Source organism: Oncorhynchus kisutch, linkage group LG17, assembly GCF_002021735.2.
Source record: "Oncorhynchus kisutch isolate 150728-3 linkage group LG17, Okis_V2, whole genome shotgun sequence".
Lineage (NCBI taxonomy): Eukaryota > Metazoa > Chordata > Actinopteri > Salmoniformes > Salmonidae > Oncorhynchus > Oncorhynchus kisutch.
Window position 1 is genome coordinate 575,142 of NC_034190.2, and position 19,869 is coordinate 595,010.

Below are 19,869 nucleotides of genomic sequence, written 5' to 3' on the forward strand. Positions count from 1 at the left end.
ACACACACACACACACACACAACTACTACAGGTGAGCGATACACACACACAACTACTACAGGTGAGAGATACACACACACACACACACAACTACTACAGGTGAGAGATACACACACACACACAAATACTACAGGTGAGAGACACACACACACAACTACTACAGGTGAGAGATACACACACACACAACTACTACAGGTGAGAGATACACACACACACACAACTACTACAGGTGAGAGATACACACACACACACTACTACAGGTGAGAGATACACACACACACACAACTACTACAGGTGAGAGATACACACACACACACAACTACTACAGGTGAGAGATACACACACACACACAAATACTACAGGTGAGAGATACACACACACACACAACTACTACAGGTGAGAGATACACACACACACACAACTACTACAGGTGAGAGATACACACACACACACAACTACTACAGGTGAGAGATACACACACACACACAACTACTACAGGTGAGAGATACACACACACACACAACTACTACAGGTGAGAGATACACACACACACAACTACTACAGGTGAGAGATACACACACACACAACTACTACAGGTGAGAGATACACACACACACAACTACTACAGGTGAGAGATACACACACACACAACTACTACAGGTGAGAGATACACACACACACACACACACACACTACAGGTGAGAGACACACACACACACACACAAACACACACACACACACAACTACTACTACAGGTGAGAGATACACACACACAAACGCTGACACTACACATCCAAATATATTGAGGGACCAAATTATAAAAGACCAGAATTTTATTTTTGAATTCCGTAAAGTCAGTATGGACGAGGTTAAAAAAGTATTGTTGATAAACAACGACAAACCACCGGGGTCTGAGAATTTGGATCAATGATTACTGAGGGTAATAGCGGACAATATTGCAACTCCTATTTGCCACATCTTCAATTTAAGCCTACTAGAAAGTGTGCCCTCAGGCCTGGAGGGAATCAAAGTCATTCCTCTACCTAAGAATAGGAAAGCCCCCTTCACTAGCTCAAATAGCTGACCAATCAGCCTGTTACCAACCCTTAGTAAACTTCTGGAAAAAATGGTGTTTGACCAGATACAATGCTATTTTCACAGTAAACAAATTGACATGAGACTTTCAACACCCTTATATGGAAGGACATTCAACAAGCACTTACACAAATGACTGATGATTGGCTGAGACAAATTGATGATAAAAAGTTTGTGGGGGCTGTCTTGTTAGACTTCAGTGCAGCTTTTGACATTTTCGATCATAGTCTGCTGATGGAATAACATATGTGTTATGGCTTTACACCCCCTGCTATAATGTGGATAAAGAGTTACCTGTCTAACAGAACACAGAGGGTGTTCTTTAATGGAAGCCTCTCCAACATTATCCAGGTAGAATCAGGAATTCCCCAGGGCAGCTGTTTAGGCCCTTTACTTTGTTCAATCTTTACTAATGACATGCCACTGGTTTTGAGTAAAGCCAGTGTGTCTTTGTATGTGGGTGACTCAACCGACTGAAATGACTGAAATGACGACTGAAATGACTGCAACACTTAACAAAGAGTTGCAGTTAGTTTCAGAATGGGTGGCAAGGAATAAGTTAGTCCTAAATATTTATAACACTAAAAGCATTGTATTTCAAATCAAAATCAAAGTTTATTTGTCACGTGCGCTGAATACCACAGATGAAATGCTTACTTACAGGCTCTAACCAATAGTGCAAAAAAGGTGGTAGGTGAACAATAGGTAAGTAAAGAAATAAAACAACAGTAAAAATACAGGATATACAGTGCCTTGCGAAAGTATTCGGCCCCCTTGAACTTTGCGACCTTTTGCCACATTTCAGGCTTCAAACATAAAGATATAAAACTGTATTTTTTTGTGAAGAATCAACAACAAGTGGGACACAATCATGAAGTGGAACGACATTTATTGGATATTTCAAACTTTTTTAACAAATCAAAAACAGAAAAATTGGGCGTGCAAAATTATCTCAAAGTGAGAGATTGACTTCATCACTACTTGTATTTATGAGAGGTATTGACATGTTGAATGTACCGAGCTCTCTGTCTAAACTACTAGCACACAGCTCAGACACCCATGCGTACCCCACAAGACATGCCACCAGAGGTCTCTTCACAGGCAAAGGGAGTGTTGTGTCTTTACTATCATTAAATTGAAGACTTCGTTTTTATCAAAGATACTCTGTAATTAGTATTACACGATCAAATTGATTAATCATGTAGCTGTAATTAACTAGGAAGTCGGGGCACCAAGGAAAATATTCAGATTACAAAGTTATCATTTCCTAAAATAACTTTTCTGCACGAACCCAGTCTTCACTATGAGTCATCCATACATCAATTGTCTTAAATCATTTATTTATTACTAAGTAATTCACAGAAATGCATAAACAAAACAACAAGGTAAATATGGTTACAAGAAATGATAGGGGAATGTGTCCTAGTGGGCTAAACCGGCATGGCGGCTTGTTAGACAAAAGAGGGAGTGGGGGTCAGCTGAGAAGTCACTACAGAGTAGATAATTATAACAATTGAAATGCTAATCCTTTGCACATGAACGCTCACTCATTCGGGAACAATTGCAATCAATATACATATTTACGCTCAGTGTGTCGTCTTGATCGCTGGCGAAAAGTTGTTTCTTTTGTAGAATTGTCCGTCTCTCTCTCTCTCTGTCGTGGTTAGAATGGATAGTTCAGACTGACATTCATTCATGCTGTTGTAGGATGGATGTTTCGGCGGTTGTCGTTCTTCGCATTCAATGACACCGAATTCCTAGCTGCAGACTAGTAATTAATAACAAAGACTTGTTATTTTTCTGTCGGTATCAATAGTCTAAGAGTTTAACCACGTGGTATGGTTAAAAGATTCAGCAATGGTCTACAACCTTTGTCCTCTCCTAATGGAGAAAAGCATGGTCTGGTGATAATTTCTCAAAGTTCGGTTTTATTCGGAATTTCAGAAAAGGGGCTGTCCCAGGATGCCTGACCCTAACTGGGCACAGGGGCGGTCCTCTGATTTAGTTCAAATCAAAGGGGAATTGGATTTTCCTTCATTAAAAAGTTCAAAATCATATTACCAAATTTTACAAACAGTATCATACTCATTCATCTTATACAACAATTAGATGTAAACCTCATATCTGAGGCTATTATATAAACGGCGTTATGGTAATGTGGCCACACCGTCTCCCATGAGCTTCCCCAAAATGTAACAAACGGACCAGTTCATAGCTGGATTCTTCACCGATCTTTTATACCTTGTCCGGAACATTTGTTTGGACCTCCAGTTCTGTGAGCTGGAAGAAATTCCTTTGTTCTCTATGAAACTTCACTCTCTCTCTATACTGTGTGGCCATGAGGCAGGGTCTTCTCAGGAATTTACGACCTCTCTCTGACCACAGCAGCCTAGTTGAAGGAGGCAGGGAGAGGGGGATGGGCTTGCTGTACCAAAAGAGGGCAACGTCATGACAGGAGGCACACAGTACTACATAGAGCCATGACTACATGGAACTCTATTCCACATAAGAGGAACTGATGCAGCAGGAGAATCAGAATTAAAAAACAGATAAACACCTTATGGAACAGCGGGGACTGAAGCAACACAACCATTGGCACAGACACACACACATACACATGAATTTAGTACTGTAGATGTGTGGTAGTGGTGGAGTAGGGGCCTGAGGGCACACTGTGTGTTGTGAGATTTGTGAAGGTATTGTAATGTTTTAAAGTTGTATAAACTGCCTTAATTATGCTGGACCCCAGGAAGAGTAGCTGCTGCCTTGACAGGTGAGACACAGACAGACAGACAGACAGACAGACGACTACCACAGGTGAGACACACACACAGACAGACGACTACCACAGGTGAGACACACACACACACAGACAGACGACTACCACAGGTGAGACACACACACAGACAGACGACTACCACAGGTGAGACACACACACAGACAGACGACTACCACAGGTGAGACACACACACACACAGACAGACGACTACCACAGGTGAGACACACACACAGACAGACGACTACCACAGGTGAGACACACACACAGACAGACGACTACCACAGGTGAGACACACACACACACACACACACACACACACAGACAGACGACTACCACAGGTGAGACACACACACACACAGACAGACGACTACCACAGGTGAGACACACACACACACAGACAGACGACTACCACAGGTGAGACACACACACACACAGACAGACGACTACCACAGGTGAGACACACACACACACAGACAGACGACTACCACAGGTGAGACACACACACACAGACAGACGACTACCACAGGTGAGACACACACACACAGACAGACGACTACCACAGGTGAGACACACACACACACACAGACAGACGACTACCACAGGTGAGACACACAGACAGACGACTACCACAGGTGAGACACACACACAGACGACTACCACAGGTGAGACACACACACACACACACAGACAGACGACTACCACAGGTGAGACACACACACACACACACAGACAGACGACTACCACAGGTGAGACACACACACACACATAGACAGACGACTACCACAGGTGAGACACACACACACACACACACAGACAGACGACTACCACAGGTGAGACACACACACACACACACACAGACAGACGACTACCACAGGTGAGACACACACACACACACACACACAGACAGACGACTACCACAGGTGAGACACACACACACACACACAGACAGACGACTACCACAGGTGAGACACACACACACACACACAGACAGACGACTACCACAGGTGAGACACACACACACACACAGACAGACGACTACCACAGGTGAGACACACACACACACACACACACACACACACAGACAGACGACTACCACAGGTGAGACACACACACACACACAGACAGACGACTACCACAGGTGAGACACATACACACACACACAGACAGACGACTACCACAGGTGAGACACACACACACAGACAGAAGACTACCACAGGTGAGACACACACACACACACAGACAGACGACTACCACAGGTGAGACACACACACACACACAGACAGACGACTACCACAGGTGAGACACACACACACACACACACACACACACAGACAGACGACTACCACAGGTGAGACACACACACACACACAGACAGACGACTACCACAGGTGAGACACACACACAGACAGACGACTACCACAGGTGAGACACACACACACACACAGACAGACGACTACCACAGGTGAGACACACACACACACACAGACAGACGACTACCACAGGTGAGACACACACACACACACAGACAGACGACTACCACAGGGGAGACACACACACACACACACACAGACAGACGACTACCACAGGTGAGACACACACACACACACACACAGACAGACGACTACCACAGGTGTGAGACACACACACACACACAGACAGACGACTACCACAGGTGAGACACACACACACACACACACTCAGACAGACGACTACCACAGGTGAGACACACACACACACAGACAGACGACTACCACAGGTGAGACACACACACACACACACAGACAGACGACTACCACAGGTGAGACACACACACACACACAGACAGACGACTACCACAGGTGAGACAGACAGACCGACTCCTGTATACTGTTAGAACATCATAGTGTGGTCTTCTGTAGCTCATCAGAGCCTAGCACCTTGACAGTTATCTGTCTATGCTGTCCCTTCCTCTACCAACATGTTAAACCACTGGCAGGCATGTGGAGCTTCGTCAACTAACTGCCTTACTCCTCTCGCTCTCTCCTGTAGCATCCGTTCATTACAGCAGCCAAGCCAGTCACCATCCTGAGAGACCTGATCACTGAGTCCATGGAGATGAAGGCTAAGAAACAACAGGAGCAGCAGAGAGAGCTGGAGGAGGATGACTCTGTACGTATGGGATCTATGTAGGATAGATGTACACAGTCATTAAAGAAGCTGGGTTCAGACATGTTCACCAAGCTGCCTTAATGGCTGGGCTTCTAGGGGCGTTATAGTTCTGATGATCGTCAACTACAAGTAGGGGATTGGTTGATGCTGAATGTTATATTAAAATATTCCTACCATTTCATCTAAGTCAATATGACACCAATATCTTAATAGTTAGCTCACACCAGTCTGCTGAACAGGCAAAGAAAAGGTCATGGAACCTTGACACAAATTACTTTTGCCATTAGCTAGCTAGCTAGAGCTAGACAACAACAGCTGACCTCAACACTTCACATAAAAGCTACAGGTAAAATAAAGGAATAAAGGAAACACCAACAGTGTCTTAATAGGGCGTTGGGTCACCATGAGCCAGAACAGCTTCAATGCATCTTGGCATAGATTCTACGAGTGTCTGGAACTCTAATGGGGGGATTCAACTAGGGCTGTTGCGGTGACTGTATTACAGCCACACCGGCAGTCACGAGTCATGACCGCAGTACAATTCCACGTGACCATTGAGTCACGGTAATCTCCTCTTATGCACAGTGGTCTTGCATTGGTAGTACACGTCCCTAATGGCCTGGTACTCAGGGCTCTATCGTCCCTCCATCAGGTCCTAATGGCCTGGTACTCAGGGCTCTATTGTCCCTCCATCAGGTCCTAATGGCCTGGTACTCAGGGCTCTATTGTCCCTCCATCAGGTCTTAATGGCCTGGTACTCAGGGCTCTATCGTCCCTCCATCAGGTCCTAATGGCCTGGTACTCAGGGCTCTATTGTCCCTCCATCAGGTCCTAATGGCCTGGTACTCAGGGCTCTATTATCCCTCCATCAGGTCCTAATGGCCTGGTACTCAGGGCTCTTGTCCCTCTAACCACTCTGACATCAATGCAATCTAAAGTCACATCAAACACTATTGCAGTTGATATACAACAAAATGGACAGTGCTTTTAGTTCCCAACATCCATATGCATAGGCCTATATATGAGCCCCCCATAAACCCTCAATTAAAATGGTTGTGCCGTTATATTATACGTGGCGAAGAGTTATTGAATACAAATGTAAGATGTCTTTGGTATATAATTGGTCTACCCTATGCTCCAAAAGCTCCAAAAGTAAGTAAATAGCCATGTTAGACTGAAATATGTAGAGGTCAATATGTAGAGGTCAATATGTAGAGGTCAATATGTAGAGGTCAATATGTAGAGGTCAATATGTAGAGGTCAATATGTAGAGGTCAATATGTAGAGGTCAATATGTAGAGGTCAATATGTAGAGGTCAATATGTAGAGGTCAATATGTAGAGGTCAATATGTAGAGGTCAATATGTAGAGGTCAATATGTAGAGGTCAATATGTAGAGGTAATTTCGTCAAACTTGTGAGGCTCTCTCGTCTCCATGCTCATTCAACATACAGTGCATTCCGAAAGTATTCAGACCCCCCAGAAATACCTTTATGTAAATAAGGTAGTTTCAAAGTTACAAAAATGTCAACCTGTTTTTGCTTTGTCCTTACTGGGTATTGTGTGTAGATTGATTTGAAATAATTTCATCCATTTTAGAATAACGTCAGCTAGCCAGTCCTACATTCTTCCACAAAGAAGGTTTGAATCCTAAGCAACCTGCCTACATAGTGTTGAAGTATAATAGACCAACATAACTACTGTAGTAGGTTAAAGCTGTGTGTTGGAAAACCTTGGGAGAGCATGGGTGGATTACACATTAGTGATTTTGTTGCTTAAGACCAATGCTTATTTTACACTTAAAAGGTTGTTTTGGAGTAATAGATACCTAGTATGAAAGCAGAATAATGGGCCTGCACACATTTGAAATATTTGCAGTTGATACTTTGAACGTAACTTTTTATTTCCTGAGTAACATGTCCTTCTACACAGCTCAGGTTTGGGCCTGCACATTCCCCAGTTAGTGGGTATTTGTATGAATGAATCCCAGCAACTTACTGTCCACCTGCTGATGTAAAAAGGACTTTACAAGTTAGTTTGATTGACCTGACTGTCCTCTCTCTCTGTGTCCAGGAAGAGGAGGTGGAAGTGGACTCCCACACCATGGTGAAGTCTGGGTCAGAGGGGGCTGGCACCATGAGAGCTACCAGCACCATGAGTGACGGAGCTCAGACCATGATCGAGCACGGCAGTACCATGTTAGAGGCAGACCTGGGAACCATGGTCATCAACAGTGATGAGGAGGACAACGATGAAGGCTCAATGAGGAGTGAGTAGAGCTTGTCAGGATAGTACCGTAGGCTGTAACATAGTATATTTTGTGATCATTTAGTTATATTTATTATAGTGAGCTGTCAGCGTAGTATCCATTAGGCTGTAGCTGACATTATCTAGTTTTTGTGATAGATTTTTATTTGATTTGAGACTATATGCAAATGGAGAAAGACTTAAACCCCCAACCTCAGGACCTTCGTCCTGTAACTGTCTCTGTCTTTAGTATAGTAGTGTTGCTACTGTAAACAAATATATCAACGCAAAATACAACAATTCCTGAGTTACAGCTCATATAAGGAAGTCAGTCAATTCAAATAACTTCATTAGACCCTAATCTATGGATTTCACAAGACTGGGCACAGCCATAGGCCTACCCACTGGGGAGCCAGGTCCAGCCAATCGGAATGAGTTTTTCCCCCACAAAAGGGCTTTATTACAGACAGAAATATTCAGTTTCATCAGCTGTCCGGGTTTTTATTTACTTTATTTTACCAGGCAAATTCTTAAGAACAATTTCTTATTTTCAATGACGGCTTAGGAACAGTGGGTTAACTGCCTGTTCAAGGGCAGAACGACAGATTTGTACCTTATCAGCTCGGAGATTTGAACTTGCAACAGTCCGGTTACTAGTCCAACGCTCTAACCACTAGGCTACCCTGCTGCCCTGGTGGCTGATCTCAGAATATTCAGCAGGTGAATATGCAGGTGAAGGTGAAGAAGTCGGATGTAGAGGTCCTGGGCTGGCGTGGTTACATATTTTTGAGGGAGTGTGCAATTGGCATGCAATTGGCATGCTGCCTACAGGAATGTCCACCAGAGCTGTTGCCAGATAATTGAATGTTTCTCTCCGGTTGTGATGCCGGTTGGACATACTGCCAAATTCTCTAACACGATGTTGGAGGCGGCTTGTGGTAGAGAAATGAACATTCAATTATCTGGCAACAGCTCTGGTGGACATTCCTGTAGGCAGCATGCCAATTGCACACTCCCTCAAAAATATAGATATCTTTGGCATTGTGTTGTGACAAAACTGCACCTTTTTAGTGGCCTTTTATTGTCCCCAGCGCAAGGTGCACCTGTGTAATAATCATGCTATTTAATCATCTTCTTGATATGCCACACCTGTCAGGTGGATGGATTATCTTGGGGGGGGGAAAGGCTCACTAACAGGGATATAAACAAATTTGTGCACAGCATTTGAGAGAAATTAGCTTTTTGTGCATGTGGAAAGTTTCTGTGCTCTTTTATTTCAGTTCATGAAACATGTTGCGTTTTTATATTTTTGGTCAGTATATTTTAAAATCTTATCTATTCCTCCTAGATATAAATCTTCACAGTTAGAAAATTATTATATTCAAGGGATACATCAGGATTTTGGCAATGAGGCCCTTAATCTACTTCCCCAGAGTCAGATGACCTCGTGGAAACCATTTTTATGTTTCTGCGTACAGTTTGAAGGAAGTTGCTAACTAGCGTTAGCGCAATCACTTGGAAGTATATGGGAACAGCTAGCATGCTCGCAGATACCCATAATGCTAGCTGATACCCATAGGCTTCCAGTCATTGCGGCTCACGAAACTACCTCCAACTTCCTTCATACTGGAAACAGAGACATAATGATCCGGAAGTGTCCCTTTAACATGTGTTCATTACTCCAACATGCCTAGCTCTACCTCCCTCCACACCGTGTGGTTTTGTTATTCATTAGGAAGAGTAGAGTAAATGTTTCCTTTTCTCTGCCCAGGACACCCCACCTCACAGCAGGCCCTGAGACCCTCCTTCATGGACTATTTTGACAAGCAGGACTCTAAGGTCCAACAGGGGAGCTATAACCATAACCGGCAGCAGGAACCAGGCTATCACATCAGCCAGGCTAAGAACGTCTTCCCTGACAACTGGAAGGTTCCTCAGGACGGAGACTTTGACTTTGTGAGTTACACCTAATCACCCTTCCATTGAACTACATATAGAACCATCCATAGAACAACAAAAATAACCATCCATGGAACTACATATAGAACCATCCATGGAACTACATATCTAACCATCCATGGAACTACATCTAGAACCATCCAGAGAACTACATCTAGAACCATCCATAGAACTACATCTAGAACCATCCATAGAACTACATCTAGAACCATCCATAGAACAACAAAAATAACCATCCATGGAACTACATATAGAACCATCCATAGAACTACATCTAGAACCATCCATAGAACTACATCTAGAACCATCCATAGAACAACATCTAGAACCATCCATAGAACAACATATAGAACCATCCATAGAACAACATATAGAACCATCCATAGAACAACATATCTAACCATCCATGGAACTACATATAGAACCATCCATTGAACGACATATAGAACTACATATAGAACCATCCATAGAACAACATATAGAACCATCCATTGAACGACATATAGAACCATCCATGGAACTACATATAGAACCATCCATGGAACTACATATAGAACCATCCATGGAACTACATATAGAACTACATATAGAACCATCCATGGAACTACATATAGAACAACATATAGAACTACATATAGAACTACATATAGAACCATCCATGGAACTACATATAGAACCATCCATGGAACTACATATAGAACTACATATAGAACCATCCATGGAACTACATATAGAACCATCCATGGAACTACATATAGAACCATCCATGGAACTACATATAGAACCATCCATGGAACTACATATAGAACCATCCATGGAACTACATATAGAAACATCCATAGAACTACATATAGAACCATCCATAGAACTACATATAGAACCATCCATAGAACTACATCTAGAACTACATATAGAACCATCCATAGAACTACATATAGAACATCCATGGAACTACATATAGAACCATCCATAGAACTACATCTAGAACTACATATAGAACATCCATGGAACTGCATATAGAACTACATATAGAACCATCCATGGAACTACATCTAGAACTACATATAGAACCATCCATGGAACTACATATAGAACCATCCATGGAACTACATATAGAACATTCCTTGCAACTACATATAGAACCATCCATGGAACTACATATAGAACATATAGAACTATATATAGAACCATCCATGGAACTACATATAGAACAACATATAGAACTATATATAGAACCATCCATGGAACTACATATAGAACAACATATAGAACTATATATAGAACCATCCATGGAACTACATATAGAACAACATATAGAACTATATATAGAACCATCCATGGAACTACATATAGAACCATCCATGGAACTACATATAGAACCATCCATGGAACTACATATAGAACCATCCATGGAACTACATATAGAACCATCCATGGAACTACATATAGAACCATCCATGGAACTACATATAGAACCATCCATGGAACTACATATAGAACCATCCATGGAACTACATATAGAACCATCCATGGAACTACATATAGAAACATCCATAGAACTACATATAGAACCATCCATAGAACTACATCTAGAACTACATATAGAACCATCCATAGAACTACATATAGAACATCCATGGAACTACATATAGAACCATCCATAGAACTACATCTAGAACTACATATAGAACCATCCATAGAACTACATATAGAACATCCATGGAACTACATATAGAACCATCCATAGAACTACATCTAGAACTACATATAGAACCATCCATAGAACTACATATAGAACATCCATGGAACTACATATAGAACCATCCATGGAACTACATATAGAACCATCCATGGAACTACATATAGAACAACATATAGAACCATCCATAGAACTACATATAGAACTACATATAGAACCATCCATGGAACTACATATAGAACAACATATAGAACTACATATAGAACTACATATAGAACCATCCATGGAAATACATATAGAACCATCCATGGAACTACATATAGAACTACATATAGAACCATCCATGGAACTACATATAGAACCATCCATGGAACTACATATAGAACCATCCATGGAACTACATATAGAACCATCCATGGAACTACATATAGAACCATCCATGGAACTACATATAGAAACATCCATAGAACTACATATAGAACCATCCATAGAACTACATATAGAACCATCCATAGAACTACATCTAGAACTACATATAGAACCATCCATAGAACTACATATAGAACATCCATGGAACTACATATAGAACCATCCATAGAACTACATCTAGAACTACATATAGAACATCCATGGAACTGCATATAGAACTACATATAGAACCATCCATGGAACTACATCTAGAACTACATATAGAACCATCCATGGAACTACATATAGAACCATCCATGGAACTACATATAGAACAACATATAGAACTATATATAGAACCATCCATGGAACTACATATAGAACAACATATAGAACTATATATAGAACCATCCATGGAACTACATATAGAACAACATATAGAACTATATATAGAACCATCCATGGAACTACATATAGAACATTCCTTGCAACTACATATAGAACCATCCATGGAACTAAATCTAGAACTACATATAGAACCATCCATGGAACTACATATAGAACCATCCATGGAACTACATCTAGAACTACATATAGAACCATCCATGGAACTACATCTAGAACTACATATAGAACCATCCATGGAACTACATATAGAACATTCCTTGCAACTACATATAGAACCATCCATGGAACTTCATATAGAACTACACATAGAACAACATGTAGAGCGTTCTCTTGAACTTCATATAGAGCCGCCTATAGAACTACAGTACCAGTCAGAAGTTTGGACACACCTACTCATTCCAGGGTTTTTCTTTATTTTGACTTTTTTCTACCCTGTAGAATAATATTGAAGATATCAAAACTATGACATAACACACATGGAATGATGTTGTAACCATAAAAGTGTTTGAGCTTCTTCAAATTAGCCAAGCTTTGCCTTGATGACAGCTTTGCACACTCTTGGCATTCTCTGAACCAGCTTCATGAGGTAGTCACCTGGAATGCATTTCAATTAACAGGTATGCCTTGTTAAATTAATTTGTGGAATTTCTATCCTTAATGTGTTTGAGCCAATCAGTTGTGTTGTGACAAGGTAGGTTTGGTATTAATTAAATAGAAAATAGATAGCGACCAGTTTACAATGCCTACAGCTTCCACACGATGTCGCCAGTACTGTCATTTGGTTTGAAGTTAATCCTTGGTGAGATGAGAAATAGGCACTTCCTGTTATCGAGTACACAGCTGGAAGTTTTGAGAGAGAGAAAATGGACCATCATTTCAAGAATTGCTGCTATTGAATACAGATCGCCCCGTGATCAATTTGATCGATTATTAACGTTTACTAATACCTAAAGTTGGTTTACAAAAGTAGTTTGAAGTGTTTTGTCAAAGTTTATCGGCAACTTTTTTAATTAAAAAAAATGACGTTGCGTTTTGTAAAGCTGCTTTTTCCTGGATCAGACGGGCTTCATAAATGGACATTTTGGGTATACATGGACGGATTTAATCGAAAAAAAACCCAATTGTGATGTTTATGGGACATATAGGAGTGCCAACAAAGAAGCTCGTCAAAGGTAATGAATGTTTTATATTTTATTTCTGCGTTTTGTGTAGCGCCGGCTACGCTAATTCTTTTGTTTACGTTCCCTACAGGTATTTCGGGGGGTTGCATGCTATCAGATAATAGCTTCTCATGCTTTCGCCGAAAAGCATTTAAAAAATCTGACATGTTGGCTAGATTCACAATGAGTATAGCTTTAATTGAGTACCCTGCATGTGTGTTTTAATGAAAGTTTGAGTTTTAGCCGAGCACACATAACTGCACCACATATCACACTTTCACAAAATGCTTGAAGACATGGCTAAAGGTCAATCAGATTTGTGAACATGGTCCCTATCTGTGTGTTGCCACTCCATGTTGTCTGTTGTCTGTAGCTTGTGAGGTGTGGAAACACTTTGTTGCTTTTATGAATTTTGTCTTGCTGCTTTTTGTTTTATGCTGCTCTGTCTGTATGCTACGTCTTGCTTGTCCTATGTTGCTCTGTCTGTATGCTACGTCTTGCTTGTCCTATGTTGCTCTGTCTGTATGCTATGTCTTGCTTGCCCTATGTTGCTATTGTCTATATTGTAATTGTTTTTAATAACCTGCCCAGGGACTGCGGTTGAAAATTAGCCGGTTGGCTAAAACCGGCACTTTTACTGAAATGTTGATTAATGTGCACTGTCCCTGTAAAAATAAAAATAAACTCAAACTCAAACTATTAGCATTTGGCGTTGCGCATTTCCATTTCCTGTTGGCTATGTGAGATGCAGACGTCTCACCTTGCCCTAAGAGGGAAGAAAGCCCTATTTGGTAAAAGACCATGAACATACAGTGGGGCAAAAAAGTATTTAGTCAGCCACCAATTGTGCAAGTTCTCCCACTTAAAAAGATGAGAGAAGCCTGTCATTTTCATCATAGGTACACTTCAACTATGACAGGCAAAATGAGAGAGAAAAAAATCCAGAAAATCACATTGTAGGATTTTTTATGAATTGATTTGCAAATTATGGTGGAAAATAAGTATTTGGTCACCGACAAACAAGCAAGATTTCTGGCTCTCACAGACCTGTAACTTCTTCTTTAAGAGGCTCCTCTGTCCTCCACTCGTTACCTGTATGAATGGCACCTGTTTGAACTTGTTATCAGTATAAAAGACACCTGTCCACAACCTCAAACCGTCACACTCCAAACTCCACTATGGCCAAGACCAAAGAGCTGTCAAAGGACACCAGAAACAAAATTGTAAACCTCCACCAGGCTGGGAAGACTGAATCTGCAATAGGTAAGCAGCTTGGTTTGAAGAAATTGACTGTGGGAGCAATTATTAGGAAATGGAAGACATACAAGACCACTGATAATCTCCCTCGATCTGGGGCTCCACGCAAGATCTCACCCCGTGGGGTCAAAATGATCACAAGAACGGTGAGCAAAAATCCCAGAACCACACGGTGGGACCTAGTGAATGACCTACAGAGAGCTGGGACCAAAGTAACAAAGCCTACCATCAGTAACACACAACGCCGCCAGGGACTCAAATCCTGCAGTGCCAGACGTGTCCCCCTGCTTAAGCCAGTACATGTCCAGGCCCGTCTGAAGTTTGTTAGAGCATTTGGATGATCCAGAAGAAGATTGGGAGAATGTCATATGGTCAGATGAAACCAAAATCAAACTTTTTGGTAAAAACTCAACTCGTCGTGTTTGGAGGACAAAGAATGCTGAGTTGCATCCAAAGAACACCATACCTACCATGAAGCATGGGGGTGGAAACATCATGCTTTGGGGCTGTTTTTCTGCAAAGGGACCAGGATGACTGATCCGTGTAAAGGAAAGAATGAATGGGGCCATGTATCGTGAGATTTTGAGTGAACAGCTCCTTACATCAGCAAGGGCATTGAAGATGAAACGTGGCTGGGTCTTTCAGCATGACAATGAGCCCAAACACACCGCCCGGGCAACGAAGGAGTGGCTTCGTCAGAAGCATTTCAAGGTCCTGGAGTGGCATAGCCAGTCTCCAGATCTCAACCCCATAGAAAATCTTTGGAGGGAGTTGAAAGTCCGTGTTGCCCAGCTACAGCCCCAAAACATCACTGCTCTAGAGGAGATCTGCATGGAGGAATGGGCCAACATACCAGCAACAGTGTGAAAACCTTGTGAAGACAGAAAACGTTTGGCCTCTGTCATTGCCAACAAAGGATTGAGAAAGTTTTGTTATTGAACAAATACTTATTTTCCACCATAATATGCAAATAAATGCATTAAAAATCCTACAATGTGATTTTCTGGATTATTTTTTTCTCATTTTGTCTGTCATAGTTGAAGTGTACCTATGATGAAAATTACAGGCCTCATCTTTTTAAGTGGGAGAACATGCACAATTGGTGGCTGACTAAATACTTTTTGCCCCACTGTATATGAGTCCAAATTTTTGTTTTTTGGTTCCAACCGCCGTGTCTTTGTGAGACGCAGGGTTGGTGAATGGATGATCTCCGCATGTGTGGTTCCCACGGTGAAGCATGGAGGAGGAGGTGTGGTGGTGCTTTGCTGGTGACACATTTTGATTTGTTTAACACTTTTTTGGTTACTACATGATTCCATATGTGTTGTTTCATAGTTCAGATTTCATCACTATTATTCTACAATGTAAAAAATTGAAAAAGCACTTGAATGAGTAGGTGTGTCCAAATGTTTGACCAGTAGTGTACATACGTACATAACATATTCAGATAAATACATTTCAAAAGTGGTATTGGGTTTTTATTAGGATCTCCATTAGCTGTTGCAAAAGCAGCAGCTACTCTTCCTGGGGTCCACACAGAACATGAACCATAATACAGAACATTAATAGACAAGAACAGCCCAAGGACAGAACTACAAAACATATTTTAATGGCACATGTAACCTCATATCAATACATACACACAAACTATCTACGCCAAATAGGGGAGATGCATTGTGCCGTGAGGTGTTGCTTTATCTGTTTTCTGAAACCAGGTTTGCTGTTCATTTGAGCAATATGAGATGGAAGGAAGTTCCATGCAATAATGGCTCTATATAATACTGTATGCTTTCTTCAATTTGTTCTGGATTTGGGGACTATGAAAAGACCCCTGGTGGTTTGTAATAGCATGTCTGTGATCAATAGGAATGTAATATTATCTCTGTGATCAATAGGATTCTATCTCAGTGATCAATAGTCATGTGACATTATCTCAGTGATCAATAGTCATGTGATATTATCTCTGTCCATCCCTTTGTCTTTACTTCCTATCTGACACAGTGATTTAGGTTGTGCCGTGTTCTAAAGATGCTTCTCTCCCTCTGTGTGTGTGTGTGTGTGTGTGTGTGTGTGTGTGTGTGTGTGTGTGTGTGTGTGTGTGTGTGTGTGTGTGTGTGTGTGTGTGTGTGTGTGTGCGTGTTCTCTGTCTAAGCAGCTGAAGAACCTTGACTTTGAGGAGCTGCAGCTGCGTCTGACGGCTCTGGACCCCATGATGGAGAGAGAGATCGAGGAGCTGCGCCAGCGCTACACCGCCAAGAGACAACCCATCCTCGACGCAATGGACGCCAAGAAACGCAGACAGCAGAACTTCTGAAGAGCCTGACCTGAGGAACACATTCTGACCTGGGCCCGTGTTCATACAGCGTCTCACATTCCAGAGTGCTGATCTAGGCTAAGGTCCACTTTCCATGTAATCTTATTCCTTATGATCTAAAAGGCAGAACTGATGCTAGATCAGCACTCTGGCAGCAGAACTGATGCTAGATCAGCACTCTGGCAGCAGAACTGATGCTAGATCAGCACTCTGGCAGCAGAACTGCTGAGGACCTTAGAAAAGGAATTCTGACCTGGTGCTTTCTGTTAAGACCTGACCAAGGGAGAGGAGAAACCTGACCGCTGTCTGGAATTTAATTCACCCTGCTTCTGTGCTTCTAAATGTCCTCCATTTTGTCTCTCATCACCACCCCAGTAGTCAGTGAGACCTGGAGTTATCCTATCTTCCCATGTCTCTGCTGGCCCTCAGGACTATTTTAAACAATTATTAGCCTCCCCCTCTGTTAATTATGAACCTGTAGGTAGCCTTATACCCCTCTGTTAATTATGAACCTGTAGGTAGCCTTATACCCCTCTGTTAATTATGAACCTGTAGGTAGCCTTATACCCCTCTGTTAATTATGAACCTGTAGGTAGCCTTATACCCCTCTGTTAATTATGAACCTGTAGGTAGCCTTATACCCCTCTGTTAATTATGAACCTGTAGGTAGCCTTATACCCCTCTGTTAATTATGAACCTGTAGGTAGCCTTATACCCCTCTGTTAATTATGAACCTGTAGGTAGCCTTATACCCCTCTGTTAATTATGAACCTGTAGGTAGCCTTATACCCCTCTGTTAATTATGAACCTGTAGGTAGCCTTATACCCCTCTGTTAATTATGAACCTGTAGGTAGCCTTATTACCCCTCTGTTAATTATGAACCTGTAGGTAGCCTTATACCCCTCTGTTAATTATGAACCTGTAGGTAGCCTTATACCCCTCTGTTAATTATGAACCTGTAGGTAGCCTTATACCCCTCTGTTAATTATGAACCTGTAGGTAGCCTTATACCCCTCTGTTAATTATGAACCTGTAGGTAGCCTTATATCCCAAAGTATGATTGATTAACATTTTCTTACAGATCCGTTTTTCCCCTTTAGAGCATCCTCTGATAAACTGTTTGGGTTTATTTGCCTCTTGGGAAAGGACCAGCGATATGGAAAATAATGTTAAAGGAGGATACAACAACGCATTGTAAACTGCAGACTTTCTACTTGACAAGTAAAGCTAGTTTATGTTGTTAAGATGGGGAAGCTTCACCATCCTTACATCGGCGTCACTAAGAGGCATGGTCATCTCAACGAGAAATGGCAGATTGGGGGAATCGGCCATTGTAGAAATGGCTGTAGTTTCCAGGTGATACAAAGAAAACAATAATGTGTTAGAAACCATCTAAATCGCTATAAAATATATTTTCAATAACAATTTTTTTTTACGGCTGTTGAAAGTTGGACGAAACTGAAAGTGAATTGTTATCCGGGGTCCTTGGGACGTCCACCATCATTGTCCATGCTATCCGGTATCCTTGTACAGTCTGTAGCCATAACGACAATTGGTCCTGAGAATGTAACTCTAACGTTACCCCATTGAAATTGAAAATGGTCATGGTCAAGGTTAGGTAAGTGTTATGGTTTAGGGTAGGGACGTTCCCTGAAATCCAGATAGCACTAACCACCATGTTACAGGGAAATGGGATGCGAGGTAGGGGATTGGAGTTGTTTGGAATGGAGCCTAGTTGTTGCAGTTCACCTAGCTTCCACACGGATGGGACATTCTCCATGTACTGTCGCACCTTCAATATAGCCCCACTATTCATATCAGTTCCACTGTGGTAGTGGCAGCCAGCCTGGGGGATGATAGAGTAGTGCATCGATGGAAACCCTGTGGTGTGTATTTGATGCATCATGATGTAATACTGTATATAATACAACTGTTGAGGTTTGTCAACTACCAAACACTAACTAGATGAGAATAAATGCCTTAAAAAAATATATATTTTTTTAAAGCAATTAATTTATGTGATCTGAGTGGACAGAATCTTTTCTCCCATTAGCAACTCGATCTGAAAACCTAATGGAGGGGATGTGATCTGATGTGCACCGAGAAGTTAACCCCTGTTCATTGGAACGTCTGCCATTTGTTTATCCTTTCCTGTTCTGCTTGATATTCTGAGCCAGTTGGTTACTAGGTTACTATATGTTTCCCTGTAATGTAGACACAGGCTTTAGGTTTCCTGTACTCTTAGTGCTTCATGAGTCTTAACGTGCGCTCACTGTCATAAGATTTCCATACTCTGTGTCTGTCCCAAATGGAACACTGTCCCCTATGTAGTGCATTACATTTGACCCGGACTCATAGGTGCTACACAGGGTATAGGGTGCATTTGGAACACTG

General features: G+C 41.8%; 1 protein-coding gene across 3 annotated transcripts in view; it reads left to right on the top strand.

Annotated features, from left to right (window-relative positions):
• LOC109880496 (serine/threonine-protein kinase 3-like) overlaps positions 1-19,466 on the top strand; it is a 28,008-nt gene extending 8,542 nt beyond the window's left edge. The window contains exons 8-12 of one of the 3 annotated variants that reach the window (XR_004203806.1): positions 5,903-6,022; positions 8,096-8,291; positions 10,041-10,225; positions 17,313-18,474; positions 18,512-19,466. Coding sequence is in view for 2 of the 3 variants with exons in the window: in XM_031794987.1 (XP_031650847.1) it covers positions 5,903-6,022; positions 8,096-8,291; positions 10,041-10,225; positions 17,313-17,474 (663 nt within the window). In the remaining variant the exon portion in view is untranslated. Of the gene's footprint in view, positions 1-5,902; positions 6,023-8,095; positions 8,292-10,040; positions 10,226-17,312 lie in introns of all 3 variants that reach the window. The other 2 variants (XM_031794988.1, XM_031794987.1) reach the window with 2 other exon arrangements.
• The last annotated feature ends 403 nt before the right edge of the window (positions 19,467-19,869 follow it).